Here is a 22999-nt window from a genome sequence, read left to right as displayed (position 1 = left end):
ATCACAGAACAAGGCCAATCTCATCCTTAACAACCTGGAACACTCAGCCTGTGCTAACGCGTGTTTGCACACAGCTGTTCTGCTAAGCTAGGCCTTTTAATGGGAGACTCTGATTCTATTTTTTAAATGGGCCCCTGTAGTGGACCAAGGTGATATTGTGCTGCGTTGCTCTGGCCCAGGGGGAAATGGACTCTGCACTAACCCTAATCAAGGCACTACTGCTGCTCCCTGGGTATGCAGAAGGGGATTTGTGGGGCTGATTAGGAGTGCCTTTGCACCAGCATGGAAAGGAAAACTAGAGACTGAAATGAAGTAACTTTTGATCGTATCTCTCTCTTATCCTGGGCTGGAGTGAGTATAAGAACGGCCACACTGGGTCAGACCAAAGGTCCATCTAGTCCAGCATCCTGTTTTCCAACAGAGGCCAACGACAGGTGCTCCAGAGGGAATGAGCAGAAGAGGCAATCACCAAGTGATGCATCCCATCACCCATTCCCAGTTTGGCAAATAGGCTAGGGACACCATTCCTACCCCTACTGGCTATCAGCCATTGATGCACCTATCCATGAATTTATCTAGCTTTTTTTTGAACCCCGTTAAAGTCCTGGTCTTCACAACATCCTCTGACAAGGAGTTCCACAGGTTGACCATGAGCTGCCTGAACAAACACTTTTTTTTGTTGGTTTGAAACCTGCTACTCAATTACTTTCATTTGGTGGACTCTATTTCTTATATTTTTGAACAAGGCAAACAAACAATTTCTCCTTTTTTGCTTTCTCAATACCAGTCACAATTTTATAGATCTCTATCATATCCCTCCTGAGTCTTCTTTTTACTAAGCAGAAAAGTTCCAGTCTTTTAATCTCTCCTTATATGGAAACCGTTCCAAACCCCAATAATTTTCCTTGCCCTTTTCTCAACTGTTTCCAGTGCCAAAATATCTTTTTTGAGATGAGGCGACCACATTTATACGTGTTTCAGAGGGGCAGCTGTGTTAGTCTGTATCTGCAAAAACAACGAGAAACCCTGTGGCACCTTACGCACATAGTATTCAAGATACAGGCATACCACGGACTTATGCCAAATAAGACACTCTATCCCTTTTTTAATGATTCATGACATTGTTTGACTTTTTGACTGCTGCGACACGAGTGGATGTTTTCAGAGAACTGACCACAATGACTAGAAGATCGCTGAGTTGTAACATCTAATTTAGACCCATCATTTTGTATGTGTAGCTGGGATTATGTTTTCCAATATTCATTACTTTGTATTTTGTGGCTCAGTCACATAGTTTTGAGAAATCTGTTTCAACTCCACCCCCGCCCCTACAGGGCATATGCTATGGAGGGGTGCCCTGAGCCTTGGGTCTAGATCCAGACAAGCTGCAGTCTGGATCCAGACCACAGATGCCCCACCCTTGGTTTACCCCTTTGTCCAAATTGTTCATAAACATGTTAAACAGGATTGGTCCCAGTACAGACCCCCTTGGGACACCACTAGTTAACTCTATTGTGAAAACCTAACATTTACTCCTACCCTTTGGCTCCTATCTCTTAACCACTCATCCATCCATGAGAGGTCTGCTTCTCTCATGACAGCTTACCTGGCTTAATAGCCTTTGGTGAGGGACCTTGTCAAAGGCTTTCTGGAAACACAGAAACCCCTGGATCTCCCTTTGTGCACATGCTTGTTGGCCCCCTTCAATAAATGGTAGTAGATTAGTGAAGGGCGAGTTCCCTTTGCAGAAATCATGTTGTTTTTTCCCCAACAAATTACATTTAGTTACGTGTCTGACAATTCTGTTCTTTACTATAGTTTCAACCAATTTATCCAGCACTGAAGTTACATTTAGGGGTTTGTAATTCCTAGGATCACCAGGATAGGGATTAAGCCAGAGTTTGGTAATGTGTATCTTGGGAATGGGGGGCGGGGGGAAGGAGACACTTCCCAGTACATCAAAAGAAAGGAAGTGGAAATAGAGCTAATGATACAGCCAGGCGCTTGTTGCTAGGCAGAACAATAAGGAGAACTGAGAGGAAGAAGGACATTGAAATATCATGGTAGGGTACGTACAAAAATGATTGTATGTTGGCTGCATGCCTACCAGGTCTAAATCAATCTTCATTCAGGATTGAGGATTCATTCAGGATCTGAGAAACAGACATGGCATTGTAATATCTTTCCCTGGAATTGTCTGCATGGGAAATAAATCCTCCTCTTTTGGTCTGACTCTATAGATTTCAGATCAGAAATTAACTATTAATATTACAAAAGGAGTAAAGAAGTCTTGTGTATGAGTGAGCATGAACAGAGAATTATGAGTTCTTGCTGTTTTTGTAGCAGTCCATTTGTCACCTAATACATTGTGTGTCTGGTTTATATTCACAGACGTGTCCTGTGGTGAGAGACAGATTAAGCAGCTTTAGTGGTTCCCCTTGGGTCACAGGACATAGGCTGAGACAGGCTGGCTTAGTTTTTCAAACATTGGCTTAACACCCAGAGAAAAGTACTATTGCAGGATACCAGACTCTCATTTAATTCCTATCTTGGCAACAGCGAGTTATATCATATTTAGAGCTAATAGTCATGATGTAATTTTCTGTACTTGTACTTTATCTTACAATTACGTTAGAATCTTGTATTCATTCTTACTTCCCCAGAGAGAGCTCAGTTCACCACAATGGGACCTTAGCTATTATGCCCTTTGCTGGCTGTATTTTTTTATACTTAAAACCAATCGTGAACATTAAAAAAAGATACCTCCTCCCTTTTCATGACCACTGAAGGAGGGAAAATGAGTAACAAATATCAGAACATAGTTGCAGACAAGTATCATGTGGCTTGTTCCTAAGTCCATTGAGAAAAGCTAGTATGTTTCACACACACAATTCATTTTTAAGTTTTACTTCTAGCTCATCAGTAAACAAATTCCCCTCATGCGTAAAATGAAGACCTTGAAGCGTTTTAACTGTTCTGAATTACTGGCTTATTAGTAAAATCTCTAGCTAACCTAGGGGACAATGAGGTACAATCCAACAGAGTGGATTAAATGCAATGGTTTTTAAAAAAACCCAATAAAATACTAAATTTCTCATTTAAAAATAAGAGTTCCAATTGAATCGCATCACAAACACACTACACATACATTTACAGTCTCATAAAAATGAATTAATGGCTCTAGTCTGTCCAGCTTAGCTATTACCAATTGCTTCTGCAAAGTTCTGGGCTTTGGATTGCTCTCTCTCAGTGGGCTAACACTTATGCCACAGGAAAATGCATCATGGCCTTTGGGCAGAAGAGAAACCCTAACTGGCAACATTGTGAAGATTTTTTTCCCCTGGGTAAAATGGGAAAACATGTCAAGTGTAAGCAGTGCCAGACGACAAGGCAGGGCCCAGCTGTGAGAATGAACCATCGTAAGGAAAACTGCGTATTGGGAGAAAATGATGTGGATGAACACATGGATGTGGCTGGGTGGATCACCAGTGAGTAACTTGGCAATGTATCATTCCTCTGGACTCTCTCTATGCCTTGTAATAGTAGTGTAATTTGTAGGGCGACCATAATTCCCTGTCCCCAATATGAGACAGGGAGATACGGGGGAGGGGCAGCGACGCCAAGTCCTGTGGATCAGGGAAGGAGGTGACAGCTGCCCTCCCTCCCCGAGCCCTGGGAGCCTCTAGCATTCCCAGGAGCCCCAAAACAGCAGCAGGGACGGAGCAGCCACGGGAAAGGGGGAAGTAGGCAAACCTGCGGGCTCCCTGCTCGCCCATCAGCAGCTGTGCCCCTGCTTGTGGAAAACAGGGGACAATTAGTCCCGTATCTAAAATAAATAGGGATGCCTTTTTGGCATCCCGAACATGGGACCGTCCCGCCAAAACGGGATGGATGGTCACCCTAGTAATTTGACAAGTATTTTCCCAAGCCGTTTGCCATGTTGTATGATGTAGGGGGGAGGGTTTAGCTAATTCCTGTGGTTTGTTTAATTAGTTAACTAGGTTTAGAATCGATCACTCAAGCATACAACACAGAAAGCTGCAGTCAGAGAAATCTAGAGCTGCCAGTGACTGTCACTAGCCAATTGACCCAGTGTTGCTCGGGTATTTCAGTGAAATAAGTTTTTTCCTTTTCTGTTTGGAAAATAAAAGGAGAAAACTTACGGTTTATGCAAATGATAGGAGGGGTGACTGCATGGGAGAGTTGTGGGGTGGTTGTACGGCTCCCCCTGCATGACACTGACTGCATGGTGGGGGTATGGTAGAGGGGAACTTACCTCTCCCAGACGGGTGGAGAGCCCTGTCTCCACATGGCCACTGTTCTCCTGCTGTGGCTGCCCCTGGTGGTCATGTGGTTGTATGGCTGTTCCCTGCGCTCACTGCCCCCAGCGGTGAGTCAAAGTATGCCATCCCACCTGTCAGTGCCCCTTCCCTTTCCATGTTCTGGGAAATCCTGGGATTTCAGACATTTCCCACTTTCCAGGAGTAAGCAAACCCTGACCTTGGTTTAAGTTAGGCTGTGTCTGCACTACAAAAATAACTTCCAAGTTGCTTACTTTGAATTACAACTTCGAAGTAGAGCGTCTACACACACCATACTTCGAAGTGGGGCATTACCACATTCCCAGGAATGGAGAAAGGACTTAGACGTTGGCCTCCCTACTCCGAACTTAACTTCCAAGTAAGGGAAAATGTGTGTAGACTCTCTGCTGGCTACTTGGAAGTAGTGCCTAACTTCGAAGTTCGTTCCTAGTGTAGACGCACCCTTAGAATAAGAGGAAACTGCACACCAAATTTCAAGGTCATCGCTCTTAAGGTTGAAGACGAGTTCTTGAAAAAACAGAGCATCGACAGACACACTAAAATATACTGTAGATAATATGTGCCCCTTATCTGAGAACCTCACAGCCACAGACCACAATGGGGATGCCCTATGTCTATTTCCCACTTTATTTCAGCATAACTCAGCTTCCCCAAGGGAGCCCCATTCTATACTTGTTTTCTCAAAAATCACAAGTGCCATTGAGTTCAATGTGGACTACTCCAAAATTAAGTTTGACTCTAAGCAGAGTCAATCTTAGCTATTTTTGTTAACTTGATTTAAAATCAATCTTTTTTGGTGTGATTTAAATCAATCCACCCTGAATCATCCAGCTAATAATGTTACAGACTAGACAAAAAAGTAGATTTTCATTATCTTTTCAAATACCTTTTATTTGTATTTTGTGGATTTTGAAAGATATGTAGAAAAATTATTGTTCCAACAGAGTACTAAGAATCGGTGGAATAAGAGTTTATATGGTTGTCGTCAGTGTGATTCCTTTTTGTTGCTAGTCCAGGTGATAAAATTCCCAAATTAATTTTTTTAAATATCTTTGTATTGCATGATCTGCAAAATCCAAAGCCACCTTTCCCTGTGCCTTGTGACTCACTTCCCAACGTCCCCTCCAATTCTCCATCACCCTTTCTTTAATGTGGCAGGAGAAGTCCTTGCCAATAACAATCTACTAATAGATGGAGACCCAATGTGCTTGATTCTCAAATAGCACCATCTTTATCTACTCACAATAGATATTCCTAAAGGGCTTCCTTCCTAGACCCTTCCAGCTCTCCCCAACTCAAACCCAAACTTCAACAAGAAAATTAAAATCTTAATGTTTAATAAGAGAATTCTTTCATGTTTCATTGAATGAGACAGATCTTTCGTGTTGTTACCTTATTTAACTACCACTACTAACTCCTCACCAAAGTGAAAACAGTCTGCTTCTTCTCCTGGAGATGCCTCTGCATATATTATTCCTAGATCATCATAAAATGCTACTCTCTCCTTCTGTAATGGGCTACCCCAGGCATGTCCAACCTGCAGCCCGCGGGCCGCATGCAGCCCTGGACAGCTAGTAATGTGGCCCCACAAGATCGTAAACTTTTAACATTATTATGTGATTTATATACATTAACTATATTATATATTTTGTACGCGGCCCAAGACTATCTTCGCTCAATGCGACCCAGGCAAGCCAAAAGGTTGGACACCCATGGGCTACCCCATTCACCTTGTGCTCTCTTTCTTTATTCTTTATTAAAGTAAACCATCCATGAACAAAACCAGTTTCTAATAAGAAAATATAAGATAGGAAAGTTTCAGAACTATGGATGCCCTAGAAAGTTCTCTCTAATTTGATCAGGCATTCAGCCAGGCTAGTCATATTCCTTTCATTCAATTTTAATGGGAAAATTCAGTGGAAAAGTCTGCATCTTAATATTCTCACAGGAACACTGATTCAGTAAGGGAAGGACTTGCAAACCACCCACAACCACACTTACTGTTTGATGGCATTTCAAAACCCAGAAAGTGCAGATGGGAGACCAGAGTCATGAGACACTATTACAAAAAGAAGCTAAAAAATGTACTTAGTTGTCACCTATTTTTATAATTGCTTTTAAAGGTCCCTTTTCTGAACTAGTTGTGCTGTGCCTCAACCTCCGTAACACACTGTGGTAACAGTGAACGGCTCTTTGGAAGCCTCTCAAAACAAATCCTTCAGTGGGAGAAGGATCCTCTTACATTTTTCAAACTCATTCACACCATCTTACGAAATCTGAGATTATCTCTGTATTTACAGATAGAGAACAAGACCCAGGCAGACCAATTGACTTCCCTAGGGCAATACAATAAGGGGAGGCACATCTGGAGTATAAAAAAGTCCTGAGTTCCAAGCTTCTACTATGACAATTTGTCCCCCACTTTCTGATGTGCACTCCTTATTACAGTCAAAGCATAGCACAGGTAACATGAGGGAAGACTTCTCTATAATGCCCCTTAATAATGTGCATCACTCCAAGGGTGAGAGGTTCGCCTTCCAAAGCCAGCTAACTTTTGCCTTCTCTACCAAGGCAAAACCATTAGAATTCAAAATCCACACCATTTATAAAGCTGAAATTTAGCTTAAAAACACTCAGATACCTCTACTGTAGTAATGCATCTCCGACCACCAACTCACACTATACAGATCCATCAAAGCACCAAGAGGGCAAAATTTGGTCATCACTAGCCCTGGGTTGTCATCTCTTGCAATTTTATCCACAAGGACTTGTAATAGTTGATGTTTTTCTTAACTTGCCAGTCACATGCAGGTGTAATTGCACCAGAGTCTCAACTTTCCCTTACAGAAAAATAAGTTTTCTGGTCCTCCAGATTGCAGTCAAAAACCTGAAAACATGACTTCTGAGGGTTCAGAAACCAGATGGCCACCCCCAAAAATCAAAATGTATTTTAAAAAAATCTAATTTTAAAAGTCCCTGTCTTGCCATTTTTTTTTCAATGCTTGGAGGTAGAAATACTGCAGACCAGGCTGGATTCTACCTGGCAACTTAAAAGTGAAAGGCTCTGTAACACCCTCATCAGTTCCCTATTTTGGTTTTATGTAACTAAAATTCTCCCAGTTAAGGAAACAGTGTAGACTTAGTTGTTGATGTGGTTTGCAGTTTTGTTTTGTTTCTTTCTCCATAAGAGAGACAAATAGGATATAGCAGGTAGAAAGAAAAGTTAATTTGGACTGAACGTAAATAAAAAATGAGAGGGTTATTTTCTGGGGACGGGTGAGGGAGTGGCAGGGGGCAAACTGTCACGTAGCCACATTTAATTCTATGTTACTGTTTTTCCTCTCATATTGTTTCTTCTCCAGTCTCCACTGTGACAAAAATGCCATGATTGGAAGCCTATTTTAACTTTCTTGTGCATCCCAGCAATTATTATATGAGAAAAACTGGCATAGCATGATGAGAGGAGGAAGCAAAAATGACTGGAAACTAAATGCATGCAGTGCAAAAGCCCTGCAGCGGGAAGGAGTCTGCTCAAACCATGAGTAGGAGACAACACAAACGGTACAATCATCATCACTGCTTGAAAGAGGTACCCCCGCAGCGGTAACACACTAAGCAGGGATATGGTCAGGTCAGATCTACATTCAGAAGGCTTTGCCTGTCTAGGTAGACTGGTACCTCTGTGGCAAAGTACTCCTGATGCAGACAACTGCAAAGTGACATTGGTCAAATTACAGCTCGTCACACGCTAAAGCAAAACAGCTCTGCCAGAAAAGTTTGCAGTGTAGAGCTGCCCTCAGTCAGAGTGCAATTAAATATCTCCCTTCTCCAAATGTTTACAATAATTTGTTTGTTTAGCTCACTGAGGGGACAATAACCTAAGGATATGGGCGGATTGTGCAAGACAGTATAAAACCAGCTCTGTTCCCTCCACCTTTGCTAAAATTACATTCCACGTAAGAAAAATTGATAAATTCAGGAATGATTTGTTTCTATTATTACAAATCTTATGACCCGAGCGTCACCAGAACACAGCAGCAGACGCATCTAAATAAAAGAAGAAAGAATCGCGAATTTCAAGCACCTCTTGAACAATGACATTTAATAAAAATACCCTTTAAAGAAATACACCAGGTGGGAGTTGGTGGCAACAGTGCCTATGAAGCACCCTTCATGACAGCTGAAGTGGAAAAGCAGTTTATTGAGCAGTTTGCCCCCTGGACTCCAGCCTTCCCCCAAAGTACTGAAAATGCTTACAACTCGAGAGACCTTTCCAGGCAGTGGCACCACACCTATTGCACGTCCACAGAAGCTTGGCAATGTGCTGTTTGCCCCATACGCTTGTCTCCCCCCATGGGAGCAGGCATTTTTAAGGGATGACCCCAACATATCATCACAGGAGCGCAGAGCTCAGAAATGAAAGACTTAAATCACCGAAAACCACAGAAACTTCTAGCCAGCCCCAGCCACCTGAGTGAGACTCATGGGGCTTGGCCTCTACGGCTGTTTCATCGCTGTGCAGACTTCTGAGCACTGGCTGGAGCCTGTGCTCTAAAACGCTGCGTGGTGGGAAGATCCCAGGGTTCCAGGTCAAGCCCAAAAGTGTACGGAGCAATGAAACAGCCCTGCAGCGCGGGCCTGAGCAGGCAAGCATGGGGAAGCCATGGGTTTCTCTCTGCTGTGTAGACTTATCCTGTGAGCATCCTCCCGCAAGGCAGGACACTGTGTCCCACGAAAGAACTTCCAGGAACACAGGTAATGCCGTCCCGGATCAGATCAGTGTCCATCTAATCCATATTCTGACACTGACCGAGACTGGTATCAGCTGCTTCAAGGAAAGAGGTATGAAACTCCGCAGGAGGCGGTTGGGAGATAATCTGCCCCCAGCGGGGATCTCCTAAACCCCATATTTACAGATTGACTTAGGCTCTGAGGCAGAAAAGTGTATATCCCAATCTGTGCTGCAGGCTGTATTTACTGCTGTAACTCTGGATATTCCTTATATCAAGGAAAGGACAAATTCTTTATACTTCCTACTAAGTTCTTGGCCTCAGTCATATATTGTGACAATCCAGTCCATAGGATAAGTGTGTTGCATGAAAAAAATTGCCATTTACTGGTTTTGCACTTGATACCTTTCAATCTCATTAAATGTTTGTCTATTACAAAAATAGAAAAAGAGGCTTTTCCAGCCTATTTTCTCTAGATCACTCTGTATATTTTACCATCTTCCCCTAATCCCACATATCCGTCAACAGTCTAAGAACAAACAGGTCTAAGCTTAGGGAGAAAGTGGGTGTAAGACAAGCAACTCCAGCTACATGAATAACGTAGCTGGAGCTGACATACCTTAAGCTGAATTTCTACTGCGTCTCCACAGCAGGAGATCAATGGAAGAAACTTTCCTGTTGACTCCCCTCCTCGACACAACCCTGTGGAGTACCAGGGTCAATGGGAGAGCACCAAGCGGTTGATTTACTGCGTCCCTACTAGCCTGTTACATCGACCCCTGAGAAATTGAACTCCAGAATGACGTGAAGCCCTAAAGTGAGCAAGGTGTGTCTTCTGTTGGCGACACAGAAAGACAAGCTTATACAGAACTCTCCTTCAGATCAGGCCTGAAGGAGAGCTGTGGGTCAATTCAAAACTTGTCTCTCTAACCATGAGAAGTTAGCCCAATAAAAGACATTACCTCAGCCACCTTGTCTCACTAATATCCTAGGACTGACACAGCTACAGCTAACACTGCAAACACTACACATAACGAATGCAAACATTCATAAGGTTAATTGGCAGATATAGCTGCCAAACCTTAGCTCTAGACTAAATTATACAGCCATTCTAAGCACATCCAACTACTACAAAAGACATAAGGGAGGGTTCTTGGTGTCAGTTCTATAGTACAAAAACCCTGCATGGGTTTGAAGATAAGAGTCTGCTTTCAGAGGTAAATGTAAGCATTATTTATGGTCAAGATACTCCTTTTCATTTAAAATTTCACCAGCTTCTAAATGACTGGACTAAACCAATTCACACAACCCTTTCTCAGTATTGGTCTGAAACTGCACATGGTGTAAAATTACACCTGACTGGCTGAGTTTTACTAGGAAAGCCAAATTTTCTTTTCAAATGGAGTCCTGAACACTATCTGTCAAAATGTGTGCACAAAACATCAATTGGCACCTGCAATCATTGCTTGCCTATTTGGTAGCATCTACTTAGTGTCAAAGCCATCTGTAAATCCAGAGGCAAAATGGCTTATGGGAAAGCCAAGATCAGAAAGTCATGATGCAATCTCTCACATACAGCAAAATCTGCTGAGTTATCAGTCACAGAAGCTGACAGCACACAAAAAAATTTGGAAGGATTCTCCTCAGCAATTCTAGTTTTAAGGGGTGTCCAGTAATTCTTGAGATGGACATGGTAGAAGACCCTAGAAAAAAAAGAGAGCTAATCTCCAAATTTCCAAACTGGTTCAAAATGCGCCATCTACTCCTACTCAACCAGTCCTGTCTGGAGTGAGAATTGTATCTCTCAGACCAATTCTTTTGTGCGCTGCCTGTTAGCATCTAAAGAAATCAGCACACTGCAGACAGCAGGGCTGGTTTAGTGATGTCGGTCGCACTCGATATTGTGGCACTACCAGAAAGGTGGTAGCAGGGGACGTAGAAGGAGTTCCCAGGAAGCTCAAGGTGGACAGGTTCAAAATTAAATCCCCATTTAAAACTGACATTTTCTAGCTGTAGATGCACCCTAGGGAGGGGTGACCACCTGTCCCGTTTTAGCCAGGGATGTCCCTTTTTCTAGCTCTAGGTCCCTGGACAGCGCCCCTACTTTTTTCAAAACCAGGATAATTGTCCGGCATGTTGCAAAGTTGGGACTTGAAAATCAAAGAGACAGCTCCTTAAGCAGCAGGGGCTGTCTGTGTGAAGATCTAGCTGGAGAGGCTGGAGGAGGGAGGCAGGCAGGCAGGCACTACAAACAGGCTGTTGCTGGCTTGCCGGCAGCCCCTGGGGATGCGGGGAAGGGGTCAGGTTGCCTGGCTGCTGTGCACTTCGCTCTCATTGCCTGACAGAGTAGGCCAAGTCTCAGATATCCCCCCACCACACACACACACACTATCAGATAATAGGGCGGGGGGGGGCACAGATGTGCTGTGGTGGGGAATGGGGGGCAGCCACTTGGGAGAAATGGGGACAGTTGTGGGTGGAAGGGGGGCACTTAGCTTGATAGCCCACAGGCAGCAGCAAACAGGCAAGTCTCAAGTAAAGGGCAGCTGGGCCCAGGCCAGGGGTTAGATGGGGGAATCAGGGGTTTGGAGGAGTCCCATGAAGGACGGGGCAGGAGACAGGACTCAGGAGGGACGAGGAAGGTAAATCATGGAGGGCAGCTGGCAGGGCTGGACTAACTCTTTTGGAGGCCAGGGCTATTAGATTTTGTGGGGCCCCCTACGATCTGGGGTGAGCACAAAAATCGTGGGTTCAGAATATGGCAAGGGGTGCTCCAGGCTGGGCCAGAAGAGTGGGGTGTGAGATGGAGGAAGGTGCTCCAGCTAGGAGTGCACGCTCTGATACAGCGCCTGGGGTGCAGCAGGAGGGGGTGCCAGGGTTTGTAGTGTGGGAGGGGAATCAGCCTGCCCCACTGACGGATGTGGGGTGGACAAAGGGAGCCAGTGTCCAGGACCCCAGGCAATTTGAAAGGTCCCCCTCAACCTTTGGGCGGGGGGAGGCTAACCGCCTGCTCCCTGCTTTCTGCCTGCGTCCGTCCTTGAAGGTCCCAGCCAGAACCCCCACCTCAGACAGGAGGTGGGAAAGGATGAGGTGATGGGAGAAACAGGGTGGGGGGAAGAGAGTTTGGCTGCCCCACTTTGCACAGGTGCTAATACGTTAGAAGGCAAAGAATTCTTCTCACAGCGTAACTCTTTGGGTGCTCTGTAACTATATGAAACCTGATCCATTTTTAAAAAAAAATACCCTGTTACTTTACTAACCGACGCAAGGCAAACTTACACCTGGGAGAACTTCGCCACAGATCGTGTCTGACTTTACTAACCGACACAAGGCGAACTTACACCCGGGAGAACTTCGCCACAGATCGTGTCCGACTTTACTAACCGACACAAGGCAAACTTACACCTGGGAGAACTTCGCCACAGATCGTGTCTGACTTTACTAACCGACGCAAGGCAAACTTACACCTGGGAGAACTTCGCCACAGATCGTGTCTGACTTTACTAACCGACGCAAGGCGAACTTACACCTGGGAGAACTTCGCCACAGATCGTGTCCGACTTTTCAGTTACAGTTGGACTTCCAGATAAGTGATTTCTATCAAGTATTTGCATTTGTTTGGGGAGGGGTATTTGAACCATTAGGCTGCAGCCCTTAATTTAATCTGGCCCTACTCTGGGAAATGAGGCACCTAGAAAGACCAGGAGTCGGGGGGTGTGGTGGACCCACACACAGCAGCTAGGAAACAAACAGGCACCATACTTTATCTGCTATAAGTCCACTGACTCCAGTGAAATTTAAACGGGATGTGGGGAGGGAGTGTAACACTGGCCTAGTAAGTTGCATTCTCTTTTTTATGTTGTTGCACGAATATCAAATGGTTTGCATTGTTCCAGAACCCAGCGCCAGGGCTCCTCACTGCTCCCAGACTCCTGCCCCCTGCACACACCCAGCCCTGATTTCCAGCAGCCCACGCACACGCCTCAGCCTTCCCCCACCTATCCACAGCCCTTGCTCCGCCACCTGCACCTCTTCCTCTGTCTACCAGCCCTCATTGTGGAGGACAGCAAGATGAGGACAAGGCAGGCACTTCTATAAAGCCATAGGCACCTAACTGTAGGCATATACTTTTAATTCTTTACATACTAATGCAGTGTATCGTTTGAATGGGTGCACAGTCAACAATGTCATATGAAACATTTACACTGAATAGTTCAAATGGACTGCCATTGAACTGGCTTACCTCCAAGCAATTTGACTAGGTGTCCTGTATTTGGTCACCCTATGCCAGTGATACAATAAGATGGTTCCTGTCTGTCTACTCCAAGCACAAATTAATTACAGATTGGAGAAGCCAAGACAGACTGCAGCTTTGACCCCCCACTTCCAGGCTAGCAAAGATGGGAATTGAAAAAGCTCATATTCCTCTGTAAAAGCTACTACAGCTAACTCGGCAACAGAATTAATGGGCTTCAGAGAGAACACATTCCAGCCCCCTGTAATAATATTACAACAACCTACCGAATTTGTTGGGGTCACATCTGTTCCCGTCACCTTATACACACACGTAACTCAGCGTCAGAGCAGGCAGGAGACTAAAATTGTGCTCAACCATGGGGACCCTATCAATTATACTGTGACTTTCAGAATGGGACCACCAGGCCTTCAAACGACTGTTTCAGCAAACACACACAATGATGTTCCTAGTCACAATACAGTAACAATTCATTGCATGGGCACACAGAACACACGTAATTTAACTTTTCGTCATAAATGAACCATAATTCACCTGAAAAGACTAAATGTAAATGATATGTCCCCTGGTGACAAGAGTCCAGGGCAACTGACAGGAGATTTTCTCTCTCAATCTAACAGGTATCTGACAAGCTGACGATGGGGTGGAGGTCAACATGTAACATCTGTCCTAGTGCTTTATATCTGGGGTAACAGAAACGATCCCTTGAGAATGCCTGGGTCTAAACAGCTTAGTTTGTAGGGGATGAACTGGTGGCATCTCAGCCAGGGGAGTTCTCTTCCCACAGGCAGGACCCACTCCCAGCTGACTGGCTGCAAGTATCCTCAGGCTGCTCTGATCAGTACAAGCACCAACCACTGCACCGAGAACACTTGGGGTGGAGAGGAGGACATACAGCATGCCTCATCTATAAGCCATTAAATGGTCACACAGCCCTACAAAACTGTGTGTAAAATCTGCTTTCGAAGAATGTAAACAGTGCAAGGCCGTGGTAGGGTAAACAAGCTTATTCAACTGCCTGGAGACCTTCCTCCACACCAAGTTTCCCTCTATTTATTTACATTTGAAGGGTCTGAAGGAGTCAGTACACACCAAAGCTAAGCACACTGTGGCACTAGCGGCTATCTGAGTGCGGGCTGCAACCCCACGGCTTTGTAAAGTGTCTCAACACACTTGTCTGTTAAATGTTAATGCTACTGCCTGTCTTCTTCTGTAAGTGTCTGAATGTGAACAAAACAAACCAGCAGTCATGTAGCACTTTAAAGACTAACAAAATCATTTGTTAGGTGCTGAGCTTTTGTGAGGCAGACCCACTTCTTCAGATCAGGAGACACTGCACTTCGAGTCCAAAACTGACATTTATAGAACAGAGGCCCAAAAAATTGAAATACGAACTGGCTGAACGCGATTTACACTGTATGTATTCATGTCTGATGCATACTAGTGTAACTAAATTACTATGCTATAGCAATGTGCTTTTTCAGTCCATATCCTCTGAGTACTTAATCTTAAAACAAGGATGCATTAACAGGGAGATGATGCGGATGGCGGAGTGGTACTGTATGTGAAGGATAATATAGAATCAAATGAAACAAAAATCCTAAAGGAATCAAAATGTTCCGTAGAATCATTATGGATAACAATTAATTCCTCTAATATGAATATGGCATTAGGAATATATTACCGACCACCTAACCAGGACAGTGATAGTGACAGTAAGAGACCTAACAAAGAACCACCATGGCTTAACAGCCATGTTAAAAAGGCAGTTTTTAAAAAGAGAGAGAAAAGGGCAGCTTTTAAAAAGTGGAAGTCAAATCCTAGTGAGGAAAATAGGAAGGAATATAAACACTCCCAAATTAAGTGTCATAACGTAGTAAGAAAAGCCAAAAAAGATTTTGAGGAACAGCTAGCCAAAAATTGATAGTAAAATGTTTTTTAAATACATTAGAAGCAGGAAGCCCGCTAAAGAAGCAGTGGGGCCCTTGGATGATAAAGATATAAAAGGAGCGATCAAGGAAGCCAGTGCCATTGTGGAGCGATTAAATGATTTCTTTGCTTCAGTCTTCATGGCTGAGGATGTTACAGAGGTTCCTAAATCTGAGCCAGCCTTTTTAGGTGACAAATCTGAGGAACTCTCCCAGATTGAAGTGACATTAGAGGAGGTTTTGGAGTTAATTGATAAGCTGAATAGTAACAAGTCTCCAGGACCAGACGGTATTCACCCAAGGGTTCTGAAAGAACTCAAATGTGAAATTGCGGAGTTAACAACAGTGGTTTGTAACCTATCCTTTAAATCCGCTTCGGTACCCAATGACTGGAAGACAGCCAATATAATGCCAATATTTAAAAAAGACTCCAGAGGAGACCCTGGCAATTATAGACCGATAAGTCTAACATCAGTACCAGGCAAATTAGTAGAAACAATAGTAAAGAATAAAATTGCAAGGCATGTAGAAGAGCACGAATTGTTGGGCAAAAGTCAGCATGGTTTCTGCAGAGGGAAGTCGTGTCTAACTAATCTATTAGAATTCTTTGAAGGGGTTAATAAACATGTGGACAAGGGGCACCCAGTGGACATAATATACCTAGATTTCCAGAAAGCCTTTGACACGGTCCCACACCAAAGGCTTTTATGTAAATTAGGTGGTCATGGCATAGGAGGAAAGATCCTTTCATGGATCGGGAATTGGTTAAAAGACACAAAACAAAGGGTGGGAATAAATGGTAAATTTTCACAATGGAGGGGGGTAACTAGTGGTGTCCCCCAGGGGTCAGTCCTGGGACCGATCCTGTTCAACTTGTTCATCAATGATCTAGAAAATGAGGTAAGCAGTGAGGTGGCCAAGTTTGCAGATGACACCAAGTTGTTCAGGACAGTCAAAACCAAAAGGGATTGTGAAGAACTACAAAAAGATCTCAGCAAACTGAGTGATTGGGCAGCAAAATGGCAAATGAAATTTAATGTGGGTAAGTGTAAGGTAATGCACATTGGAAAAAATTACCCAAATTACACGTACAACGTGATGGGGTCAAATTTAGCTACGACAGATCAGGAAAGGGATCTTGGAGTTATAGTGGATAGTTCTCTGAAGACATCCACGCAGTGTGCAGCGGCAGTTAGTAAAGCAAATAGGATGTTGGGAATTATTAAAAAAGGGATAGATAATAAGACAAAAGATATCATACTTCCCCTATATAAAATTATGGTATGCCCACATCTTGAGTACTGTGTGCAGATGTGGTCTCCTCACCTCAAAAAAGATATATTGGCATTAGAAAAGGTTCAGAAAAGGGCGACTAAGATGATTAGGGGTTTGGAACGGGTCCCATATGGAGAGAGGCTAGAGAGACTGGGACTTTTCAGTCTGGAAAAGAGGCGATTGAGGGGCGATATGATAGAGGTATATAAAATCATGAATGGTGTGGAGAAAGTGAACATAGAAAAATTATTTACCTTTTCCCATAATACAAGAACTAGGGGACACCAAATGAAATTGATGGGTAGTAGGTTCAAAACTAATAAAAGGAAATTTTTCTTCACACAGGGCACAGTCAACCTGTGGAACTCCTTGCCCGAGGAGGCTGTGAAGGCCAGGACTCTATTAGGGTTTAAAAAAGAGCTCGATAAATTTTTGCAGGTTAGGTCCATAAATGGCTATTAGCCAGGGGTAAAGTATGGTGCCCTAGCCTTCAGTACAAGGGCAGGAGATGGATGGCAGGAGATAAATCACTTGATCATTGTCTTCTGTTCTCCTTCTCTGGGGCACCTGGCATTGGCCACTGTCGGCAGACGGGATACTGGGCTGGATGGACCTTTGGTCTGACCCAGTATGGCCATTCTTATGTTCTTATGTATGAAAACTGCATGAAATCTAATGCACGGCAACTAGCGAAATGTTAACGTTACAGTCTTTATTCATTTGAAACTTATTGATTTACACCGTGCAATACCTACAGACCATCTAATAAGCCTGAGTGGCGGTTAGTAAGTGCATTATCTTTGAATGGCACTGTTGAGTGCTAAGCAAGAAACATTAAAGTGTCTAATTTGCTATTCTTCAAACTCCACGTGGCGAAGATGTCTGCCGGCTTGCTAACCCCTTTCAACTCTAAAAGGGGCAGCTTTGTGAGCTACCTTTACCTCTGATTCATCTAAACACGAACAGGGATTCCAGAAGCCAGACAGAGTTTGTCAAAAGCTGTGTGTGGGAAGCCTAGAGAGAATTTATAAAAGACTCTCACTGGCAGATTGCTGGATCTCTTCGTTTAGGTTTTGATCCGATAAACTCTAATTTTCCTGTAATGTATTTTACTTGCTTTAACTTTGCTGTAAATCTCATTACTTATTCTTAATAGATCTTTAGTGTTAGTTTACTGAAGGACTGGCTGCAGCATCATCTTTGGTGGGATCTGGAGTATATTTTGACCTGAGGTAAGTGACTGGCCCTTTGGGGCTGGAAGTAACGACGTGTGTGATGAATTTTGGTTTTCATAACCTTTAGAATAAAGCCAAATTTGTCTGTATGGTAAAGAGGAGCAAGAGAGCGCAAGGAGACTGTCGGGAGTCTGTGATCCATGAGTGTACTTTCGTTACTGGCCTGATAAAATCTAATGGTAGAATATACAACCACTCTGGGCTGTCTGCCCTGGTTTCTAACAGTCTGACCTCCGTTGGCCATTCTGAGCTGTGAGCCACTCCAGGCCCCAGGACATGCATATTTCAGTGCTTTAGTGAGAGAGCTTGAAACCACATTAATATTCTTCCAGTTTAAAATAAAACATCATGTACCTCTGCAAGTTTGTATGGTAAAATAAGCTTCTCCCCCACAGTCACTGTTTTTCTGGTAACCAGGGCTTCAAACAGCATCTCTTCTTTCACCTAATAAAACAAAAGTACCAGTGTTAATCATAACAATTCTGCAAGGAAACTAAAATGCCCAGACGTCTGGCAGCCACTGAAAACCCGGTGTATGTGCCACAGGCTATTACAAGGCCAACACAACTCAGTACATAAACCTAGTATTTCACAAATGGCACAACAGCATGCTTAAGAGATCAGTTTTCAGCATTACATCCACTAATTTCTAGTGCTTTCCCAAAAAACATGCAGTCCTGCAGCACCTTCTGGACTAACACATTTATTTATTAGTGAGCTTTCGTGGATAAGACCCACTTCAGATTTTCAGATGAAGAAGTGGGTCTTACCCACAAAAGCTCCTTACTTACATTTGCTAGTCTTTAAGATGCTGCGTGGCTGCTTGTTTTTTTGTGAAGCTACAGAATAACATGGCTAGTCTCTGGGACCAGTGCCTTCTCAGCGGTTCATCTTATTAGTGTATGTAGCCTGGATGCTTTGCTGTCCTCCCTCTTCCCGCCCCCCACCCGCCTTTCGTTTTGTTTTTTTTTTTTTGCACAGTTTAGTAAAAAGCCCCCCAGCTCTCTAGTGCAATCAGGATGGGTCACATAATTACTGTATAAAGTAGCAAACCAGCACTGACACTTTAAAAAAGAGGCACTTAGTGCAATACATTGGATTTGACAAGCTCCCACGGAGACAGCATGAAGGCGACATACAGAGAAAGTAATGACTGAAAACGCTTGCTATGCTACAGAATGAACAAACATCTGAACATAGGACTGCTCTGGTTGGGCGAGAAGACTCACAGAGATGGAGAAATCAGGGTGATCCCTTTCAACTGCCAAAGGGCAGCAGTTAATCACAGGCAGAAGATATTTTTCACAAGGTGACAATCATTCTGCCAATCATCAGTGTGAGAAGCTAGTTGGAAATAAATCAGATGTCGAACCAGACACGGTGGCAAGCAAGTGATTACTGCTAATGAAAAGACAGATCCATGTTTCCGTAGCTGGTGTTCCTTGAGATGTGTTGCTCACATCCATCCAACACAGGTATGTGTGCTTGCCACATGCACTGGTGCTGCAAGACTTTCCTTTAGCAGCAGCTGGAAGGGAGCTGTCTCCGGCACCCCTTGCAGTGGCACATGCAAGCCATGCTTTATAGGGCACTGTCGGCTCCCTCCATCCTCAGTGCTTTCTTACCAGAGAACTCCAGCAGTGGGGAAGGAGGGTGGGAGGTTGAATGGACACAAGCAACACGTCTGGAAGGAGATGGAAAGAGGTGTCTTTTCTTGACTGTTTGCTCATGTCCCTTCAACATACGTGAGTGCAAGCAGTGTCCCCTGGGAGGAGTTCACTGACATGCCAACTGCAACAAAGCTCTTCTGAAGGCAGCATCCCCTTGGGTTGCTGCATCAGGGCACAGCGTGCGTTAAAGGTGTGCAACGAGGACCATACCGCAGCCTTGCAGAGAGCTGGGCAGCCTACGGAATGGCATCGTTCCCTCAATACGGAAATTGTGGGCCCTGCAGACGTCCAGGGCATGCAGCCACCTCTCCGCATTGGTTACATAAGGTTTTGGGAAGAAGATGTCCTGACCATGTGGAAGGCTGAGCCCACATTAGGAAGGGGGTGGTTGTAGCTGGACCTTGCCCTTAAAGGATACGGGGGTTCCAAAGTCAGTGCACAACTCAGAGACCATCCTTGCAGTCATACTTGCCACTGGGAAGACCATCTTTTAGGAGAGGTGCAGAAGGAAGCATGTAGCTGAGAGCTCGAAGGGCAGCCTGACGAGCCTAGACAGAACCAAATTAAGGTCCTACTGGGGGGTGGGAGGCTGTACCGGAAGAAATAGCTGCTCAAGACTCCTCAGGAATCTGTCCCTTGTGTCATCTGTAAATAGCCTGGCCTTATATCAGCAGGTGGATGGGAGAGATCACTGCCAGGTGCACTCTGATGGACACCAGCGCCAAGCCCCTCTCTTTCAAGCTGAGATCATCATCAAGGATGGACTAGATCGGCACTGTTGTTGGGCTGAGATCTCTCTGCTCAGTCCAGACCAAAAGCCGAGTCCACTCACCTTCTTACATTTGCCTGGTTGAGGGCTTGCGGCTTCCCAACAGGACCTTCTGAGCAGCACTGCTCTGTATGTAGCCACAGATCAGCCTCACCATGAGGTGGAAAAACGACAGATCCAGGCGGAGAAAGCAGCCGTAATACTGAGCAAACTTGTCTGGGCAGAGCAGCCAGGGTCCCGGGGGTGGGGAGGTGGGGGTTAGACCACACGGCTCCTCCGAGAGGCAAACCAATGCCATTGGGGCCACAATGAGAACAACCTTGAGCCTGTCCTGTTTGAAACTGGAGGGCACAGAACAGGCTGCTTGACCATGGACGGCAGCTGCCAGGGTCCCTGCCCCCGCTTGGTGTCTGCAGCGGGAGCTGCAGCACTCTGTGTTCTGTGCTGCGGCAAAGAGGTCCACCTGGGGAAGGTCCCATTTCTGGAAGAGAAAGGGAGTGACCTGTGGGTGAAGAGCCCACTCAGCTTGTCAGTTAAGAGATACCCTGTCCCAGGAGGGGGGCAGGCTTCCAGGTGAATGCTGTGCTGGATGCCAAATTCCCCAATGACAGATGGGCTCCAGGCAGAGAATACTGAGACAAGGCCCACCCCCCCGCCAGCTGATCTAGAACACTGAAGCTGGACCACTCTGCCCCTTAGATGCGGAGGGAAGACCTTGCACGCCCTGTGAACCACCTGTAGCGCTTTGACACTTATGTGGAGGGGCACCTCCTGGGTGGGCCAAGTACCTTGGGTCTGGAGAGCTCTGAGATGGGTGCCAGCCCCAGGACCACCGTGTCTGACACCAGCACGATGGAGTTGTGAGAGGCCCAGAACATCACTCCCTCCGGAAAGTTCCCACGGCTTGTCCAACAGGGGAAAGAGTCAAGGACCCGGAATGGAACAGCCACCATCCTCTCCAGGGGCTGCATGGCAGGAGCATACACTGCCGTCAGCCGGCGCTGGCAAAAGGGTGCCTGGCGTGCCTGAGCAGCTGAAGGCATACCCAGCTCTCCTTGTTGGCATGCTCCCACAGCTACAGAGGTGGGTGGCAGCAGCCCTCAACAGGATGTCCTGAGCTGCACGATAGGCCTCCAGCACCAGCAGCACGCGGAGCTGTTTGATGCTGCTCGGAGAAGGAGCTGGGAGAGCTGGGCTCCAAAAGGGCCCGAGGGGTCTGCTGTGCCACAGCAGAAGGGTCGACAGTAGCTGACCTCTTGTGCTTAGCCTTAGGCCTCAGAGATCTGCCCATGCCTCATCTGGGCTCGCATGGAGCCAGGATGCGGACAGCACCAGCAGAGCACTGCGCACTGATATACTGCAGCTCAGTTCCATGCGTTCATGCACCAGAGCTAAAGCAGCTTCCATTAGGGGAGGCTTGAGCCAACTATCCCTCTCGTATTTGTTGCAAGGCTTAAACGAGCTGCAAATGCAGCACTTACCACTGACGTGTGCCTTTCCTAAGCACCCAAACACTTGGCAGAGGGGTCACTCACTGGTACAGGACGACTGCAACTAGTCACATTACTTGAAGCCTGCGGAACAGGCTAAGCTCCTACGGGACCTAAACTAGCTGACTGATACCAGTAAACAAACTGCAGGTAAAAAGAGTCCACCATCTGGGACAGTGTGGCAGCTAATGCTGAGGTGAGCAGGGTCCAAGCACAGTCACTGGCGGCAAGAAGGAACTGAGGGAGGAGTAGGTGAGATGCACCTGATGTAGTGCGGCCTGTGTGCGCTACTCCAGGGGGCACCTGAGCCAGCTCCCCTATGGATACTGCTAAGGGACAATCTTCTGACACCAGTGCACATGATGAGCGCACACCAATGCTGAATGGACATGAAGACTCGAAGCACTGCAGCTGCCAGCATGGAAATAGCCCTACAATGGGCTCTGAGGGAGCCAGGAGTCATACCCCCACCCCAGTCTTACAATATTCAACTACACTTGCACCACATGAACAGTTGGGGAAAAGGATTGTGTTCCACAAGGTTAAAGTGCCTTTTGCATTACTATTCTCTGCCGACACTTCAGGCTCTTTGGTTCAGTCCTTCCCCACCCAACAAAAATTCCACTTTAAGACTCCTGCTACAATCCCCCCCCTCAGGTCACCAGAATAAGATGAAAAATAGAATATGGGCATGAAAACAAATACTCAATTTTCTCATGCCCATTACTTCAATAGAACATCAATCAAGAAACAAGTAGTATTTCATGTGGATTTCACTCCTGAGAGCCTTTGAGCACAAATTCATATTCATAGATCAATATTAACATGGTGTGTTTTCAACAGCAAAAAGTTTTATCTGTACTACTCAGGTCTTACCAGATTAGTTGCTCAGGTGTATTATGTACTCTGGACCTGTGAAAAAAACACCCCTACGGAAAACTGGAGGTCTCAATTCTAGATCTGGGGACGCTGGTAGCAAGATCTGAATCAATTTCAGACATGCGAGTCTTGTGATTAGAATATAAGACCTCATACAAGTTCTGAAATTTGGGTTCTCCCTACATTAACACCAACTTTATTGTATGACCTTGGCTACTCGCATCTTTCCTCTGAATCAGTTTCCCCATTTGTAGAAGAGGGATAATGTACCTTTCCTCACAAGAACATGGTGAAGATTAGCTGCTTTGTTATTTTTAAAATGCACCAAGATTCCTGAGGCAAATCTTAAGAAAAGAGCTTTATGCTTAGAAGATCTCCTGGTTCCTAATACAGCTTTCTCACTTCAAATTAGCATGTTGTTAAACAAGAAATGATTTCATGACTCA

At 45.1% G+C, this 22999-nt stretch overlaps 1 protein-coding gene across 6 annotated transcripts in view; it reads right to left on the bottom strand.

The window, feature by feature from the left end:
• MYO9A (myosin IXA) overlaps positions 1-22999 on the bottom strand; it is a 325415-nt gene that overhangs the window by 135777 nt on the left and 166639 nt on the right. For all 6 annotated transcript variants that reach the window (XM_075007302.1, XM_075007303.1, XM_075007305.1 and 3 more), the window contains one exon: positions 18100-18189. In XM_075007302.1, the coding sequence (XP_074863403.1) occupies positions 18100-18189 (90 nt within the window). The remainder of the gene's footprint in view (positions 1-18099; positions 18190-22999) is intronic.

The sequence above is a fragment of the Carettochelys insculpta genome, chromosome 12 (assembly GCF_033958435.1).
Source record: "Carettochelys insculpta isolate YL-2023 chromosome 12, ASM3395843v1, whole genome shotgun sequence".
In the NCBI taxonomy this organism is placed as follows: Eukaryota; Metazoa; Chordata; order Testudines; family Carettochelyidae; genus Carettochelys; species Carettochelys insculpta.
This window is presented reverse-complemented; position numbering and strand designations above follow the sequence as displayed.